Raw genomic sequence first — 6,073 nt, 5'->3', positions numbered from 1 at the left:
ACATCCAAATGGATTGGTTGACCTGGTGGTTTTCCACATCACTTGTGACTTTGGGCTCCTTTCAAACCAGCCCTGTGCTGATGAAGTGTAGACAGCTTTATGACACAAACTCTTCTTGATTCTGCAGGAATTGTATTTTCTTTCTTTAGTAGCATTTAAAAAAAATAAAACAGAGAAGGCAGTGTGAAGTAACCACAGAGCTGCCAGCCAGAGTGTTTAATTTAATCCCTCCTCTGTCACTAGTTTGCCATGCAATCCCTGCCTGTGGGCACACAACTCCTCTGTGATAGTGCTCTCTCCAGAGAAACTAGCAGATAACATGGATTATTTGTTGGTGAAACACTCTTCAAGACGCAGGAAAGAAAAGAAGACGCAAAGCATGTGCCACCAAAAATTCCCTCAATGGTCAGGCAATTGTGAGGCACACCCCCGGGATAAGCAGTGCCTGCCTGCACCCTGGCATGCGCGGTGGGCGGGAGGGGCTCGGGATGGCCCTTGGAGGCTGGAGCCCTGTGGCGCAGCATCCTCAGCAGGAGAAGGGCATGGGCTTCCTCACACAGCATCTGCATGTCCTGCACCTGGGGACTGCACTTAAGGATTTGTTGCCTGAATAAGCAATTAAGGAAAAAATAAAATTTAAAAAATACACAGCTTTTAAAGATCCCTATTTTTTGTTACCCCAGGCCCCTCTTTCCCGGAGCGCGCCACAAGAAAGGATCGCCCTGACTCCGCTCTCATTTTAAAATGCTTCTTTTTATTTCAGTGGTTGTACATTGGGTGAATGAATTTAACGTCACAACAGAAATAGAATGGCTATTTAACAGACCACTAGTAATTATATATGCTGGAAAAAGAGTGAATGGAGGGGTTTCTTTTAACTGTTACTGAAATATTCATTGTACTTGTCGTCAATTATGCTGGATGAGAGAGGCAAACAAAAAGGTATTTTGGTGAGGTGCTGTATCCTTTGAAGAAAATAAGCACTGAGACATCTCAAGTCACTTGAAACCATGTCCCAGCTACAGTATTCACTGTCTCCGTGTTGGCCCATCTCATGGTTCTTTTAGGGGGTTACATTTCTTGTTGTATTTTTTTTTTAATTAAACAAAGCATTTAAAATTTAATCATTTTCATTAGACTTTTTTTTAAAATATAAACAAAGTTTTGGCAAATAATATTTATACAGAAAAATAGTTTTAGATCTTCCCAAATTTTGAAATAGTCTATAAAATTACTTTATAAATAAATAAAATGCAGAATCTGTTGTACACGTATTTGCACATCTCTGTAATTGCCTCCTTACTGTTAGCATAGGTTTGTACTTGTACAGTTTCAGGAATATTACAAAGTCATAAAGTCGGAAAGTGGATCTCTTATTAAAAATACATTTTCTCTTTTTGTCTGTCAGTTTATCTGAATGAAAGACCTGATGTATCTGAAGCTTCGTCATCCATGGGCAAAAAATAGTAATATTGGATTAATTGTAAAAAACATAGAATAACAGTAATTTTGAAACATAAAAAGTTCACACAAAATGATGTCTTGAAGAGTTATCTACATAAAATATTTAAACATGGATAATTTACCATTTAGTATTATACAATAAACTACCCAAATGCCTAAATTAACTATTATAAAAAAATAAAAACAACTTTGACAGATATAGGCAAGTTGCAGTGTCAACTACCTAGTTATAATGACTGAGAAAGTCTACAAATATTAGTGTTTTAATAGTATATAATGGTGATACCTTAACTGCTAAAGTAACAAGTTAAGATACATTATTTTCCCACAAATTAAACTAACGCAACGTTACAAGCACTATGTTAATTTTACAACCAAATTGTGATTATTTTTTTTCTTTCGGATGATCAAATCTCCAGCTTTATATATAAATAGATAGTAATTAGACATCGGACAAACAAGATTTAGCCTGGAAAATAATTTCCTAGACAAATAATAATATGGTTAGTGCCTTCAGTCGTTCAGAACAGGCAGTGCTGCCAAAGTTTAAAATAGTTTACAATCAATCTGAAGAGGTTAAGTTAAAATACTGCAATCACTAGTAATGTCCACATAGAAAACTTATGCTGCAAACAATTATACATAATATCCACTTATAACAGCTGTCTTGTTTTTTTAAACAATAATTTAAAAACTATGTCATTTATGTGATACATGTGCAACATATAAAATGTGAAATATGAAATATTTGGTACAATAGTGCTTGAAACAAATCTCAAATCAAACAAATGAAATTTTAATTATACATATATAATTACCTTGTAAATCAACAAAGTATTTAAAAAAGTAAACAACATTAAAATCTGCTTCATCCATATATATGTATGTATGTATATATAACATGTATATAATTGTATTAAAGATATTTTCATACTTTTGTGACATAAAATATGTTTTTAAAGGAAAACAATTAAAAGAACTATTTTTCTCCACTCTAATCTGGTTACAATCTTATAATCCAATTTAAAAAAATGCAAATACAGTAATGATTTATTAAACTGAATCTCATTCTACATTCTTAGTGTTCAGTTAATACACTAGATTAAAGTCACCTATGAAGTCTCAGTGACTCAACTGAATTTTAATTAAATTAGAGTATCATACAATCTCTTCATCTACAGCCTTTCTTTTTTTTTGCCTTTTCTTTTGTTAGTTTGGTCTTGGTTTTTTTGTTCTGTTTGATTTTACACTTCTAGAAATTACTTCTTAACAGCTTGGATCTTTTTGGTAACCTGACTATGAGTTTCAAAGATTATTCACGTCCGATGAGATTTGACTGTTGGCATCAGGCTCACTTTCATCAAGTCTGATGTGACAAAATTTAGGCACTTCTGCAAAGTCTATTTTAAAAACATTATAAATATACTCGTAAAATAATATTCTCAAGACTTTGTTCTTTTGGGGATTGAAAGGGGTATGAAGTTCATACTGTGCAAAATTTTAAAAATTTTCTTCTGCTATTCTGCTATGATTCAAATGCAACTTCTCCATACAAGTCAAACACCAACCATGTGCATCTAAAGACTTTGTGCTTTACTTTGGACTTCTGGCTAGAAATATCAGATTGGCAGGATGATGTGCAGGACACCGGGCTGCGTTTCACCTCCTTTGTCTTGGAATCAACTCACCAAGGGAGCAAAACCAAGATTTTTTTTTAACTGAGAAGAAAACCCCGAATCATAGTTTGGGTGAGAATTAAACCTGCAACTGGGGAAAGTTTTTAGTCAATGCAATTCAATTATTGCTGAGCTCGAAAGATTCATAAACACAAAATCTCACGAGACTAACTGATCTGGACCATTTTCGTTAGGTGTAGTTATGGAGAAACGACAGTATTTGCAATAATTAAACTATGCTTAGAAAATCTTTAAAACTAAATGTTATCCTTTATGTCTTGAAACATCACAGCTGGTATCAGGTAGTTAACTATTTTAGGTTGGAGTATAGTAAGCATACCATATTTAATATTCATATATGACATAGCAGCACTAGCTTTTTTGAGTTTTTGATTTGTCCATAAGAACAAATTCTTGACTTAGCATGCAGTTTGTGGCAACTCTAGAGAGGAGGAGACGGGGTAGTATGTACAGTAGCCGTGCTTGGCCGTCCGCAGGGAGGCTTCGTGACACTCCGTTCCGCTCCTGCCGGCTATTTCAGGATTATCTGTTGAGAGAAAGGGAAAGCGTGATCGCGCTTTTAGGTGACGCGGGGACAGCAGTGCGCCCAGCCGGCCCGCGCTGGCCTAGCTGAGCTCAGGCACAGCTCACACAGGACAGCATCCCGTGGGGGACAGTGCCCCGCGTGGGAAAACGTCCCCTGTGGGACAGCGTCCTGTGTGGGACAGTACCCCAGGTTGGACAATATGGGACAGCATCCTGTGTGGGACAGCGTCCCGTGTCCTCAGGCTGCCTTTTGGCGTTTGTGTCTCACACACCTGGTTGTCACCCCCTGCACACACGTGCATGAGAACACGCAGAGGGGGTACTTTATGTCTCAAAATACTGCAGGGCAGTGCTGAATCCAGGGCCTGGCCATAAGCAGGGTGTGCACCCTCAGCGCCCTGCCTGTCAGTGGAGGTGGAAGCCCTGCACCCCCCGGAGGAGCTCAAAGTGCATCTGTGCCCGGGGCGATTCTCCAGCTCCCACTGTGCTCCCAGAAAGTCAGGAATGACCAGGGGACACAGTGGAGGCAGGGCTCCTTGCCACTAACAAGGAGAAAGATGTACTGGGCTGGGTGTTTTCACTAAGCAAAAGTGTCTTTTCAATGCATTTCTAGCAGCTGCTTATTCCCTAAAAAAATTAACTGCAGATCAGTGAACTTGAGAGGTTTCATCACATTTCCTTATGGCAAGGATTCCAGAGGGATTACCATAGTGGTACCTCTGTGCACCTAACTAGTCACTAACCTTGCTGCTTTACCTTCATGCTGTCTCAAATGGAGGGTGAAACAATCATTTTACAGGTGTATTTTACTTGTGCTTCCAATATTGCGAAGGTTAAATGCACAGTGTGCTCAGCAACCAACTCCACCTGCTCACAGTATTGGAAAATGGTTCAGATTTCCATCACCTGCCTGAAATGGCTGTCAGTGAAAGTAATATCAAAAGGCAGAGGTGTGATATTTACTCATGCCATTGCTATCCTGTGCTCCAGACTTAAGCACGAGTCAAGGAATTAAGTGTATTGCCTGCTCTTCTTGTTTCATTTGGCTCTTGGCATATTTTTAAGCTGTATTTGCAGGTGGTATGCAAGGCAGTCACGACAGTACTTGGACCTACTTGTGTATTATGAAGCTAGACCACTTCTTAATGCAATATTTCTATTAAAAGAGGGGGAAAAAAAGGTGTTTGGAAAGCAACTTAAGCAACATACTACCTCTGACATACACACCACCGAAACAAAACACACTCAGCTCTGCACGGCAGGTGCTCGTCCCCGTCCCCTGCCCATCACCCCCACTGCTCCTCACAGCTGCACTGCCTCACTCTCTGTGCACAAGCACATCTCCCTGACCCCAACGACCTTGCCAGCGAGCCAAAAAGCCATCTTTGATTGCCATCAGCTCTGGAAATCTGGTGACATGTGAGGCCCTGTTGTAATGACACTGTACAAACACCTGCTGCTCCAAAGGACTTAACATCTAAATACATCATGCACACAACAAGGACATATATTTTTAATGAACTTCCACCCATTGTGAGTTTGTTAGCTTATCGCCTATCTTCTGTTTCCTTTTGAAATAACAAAGAAATACCTTTGCTCAAATAATAAAGCCCTGTCTGTGATAACCCTGGTCCAGCTCCAGCACGGTGATTTGACAATACGTATTAAGAACACAGCCATGCTGAAAATAAGAAATGACCAAGATTTTCAGCACTGGTATTTTTAGCATGTTACAACCCAACATTAATGTAATTAATAAAGCAGCTTTAGCTACACTGGGTTAGCCATAATCACACAAGTGTATTTAAAGGATCCTAAAGTCTCACTTAATGGTACATAACCTGAAACTTACTCAGTAAAATCCCATAACTTCAGACACTGCAGCTGACTACATCATCTGCCAACTTTTGAGGGGATAAACTTGCATTTCCTATAGCTTTTTTCCCCTCAAGTACAGAGAGACAGTAACTGCCCCTTGTGCCCCACTTTGGAAAAACAGTCCCACAAGACTGGTGCTCACAGTTCCCCCAAAATGTGTGACAGAGAAGGCAGAGGGCCTAATCTCAGGCTGTTTCTCAGGAAAATGGTCGGACAATTCCTGGCACTGTGATTAACGCAAGTGCCACTCATCCTGCTGTGTGCCAGGCAGGACAGAGGGGTCCTGGGCAATGTGAAAGAGCAGAGACCCCTTCTCTTCCCTGCCCTGGTGAGTGGCAAAGCCCAAGGTAAGGACTTCACTGCTGTGTCCCTATTCCTGCCTTTTCTCTCCTCCTGTTAAAACTCAGGAAAACAGCGAAGACAACGTGAACACTTTCCTTTTCTGTGCAAGCTGTCCTGTTTATGGGTTGCAGGTGCCAGAGGAGCAGCTGGAGCTCTCGCTGCCATGC

General features: G+C 39.9%; 1 protein-coding gene across 8 annotated transcripts in view; it reads right to left on the bottom strand.

Annotated features, from left to right (window-relative positions):
• Positions 1 to 734: 734 nt before the first annotated feature.
• Positions 735 to 6,073, bottom strand: part of MBNL2 (muscleblind like splicing regulator 2) — a 106,246-nt gene continuing 100,907 nt past the window's right edge. For all 8 annotated transcript variants that reach the window (XM_041478244.1, XM_041478239.1, XM_041478246.1 and 5 more), the window contains one exon: positions 735 to 3,687. In XM_041478244.1, the coding sequence (XP_041334178.1) occupies positions 3,673 to 3,687 (15 nt within the window). In that variant the 3' untranslated portion in view covers positions 735 to 3,672. The remainder of the gene's footprint in view (positions 3,688 to 6,073) is intronic.

Source organism: Pyrgilauda ruficollis, unplaced genomic scaffold, assembly GCF_017590135.1.
Source record: "Pyrgilauda ruficollis isolate IOZ18807 unplaced genomic scaffold, ASM1759013v1 scaffold44, whole genome shotgun sequence".
Lineage (NCBI taxonomy): Eukaryota > Metazoa > Chordata > Aves > Passeriformes > Passeridae > Pyrgilauda > Pyrgilauda ruficollis.
The sequence above is the reverse complement of the archived record's forward strand: the minus strand, read 5'-3'. Positions and strand labels throughout refer to the sequence as shown.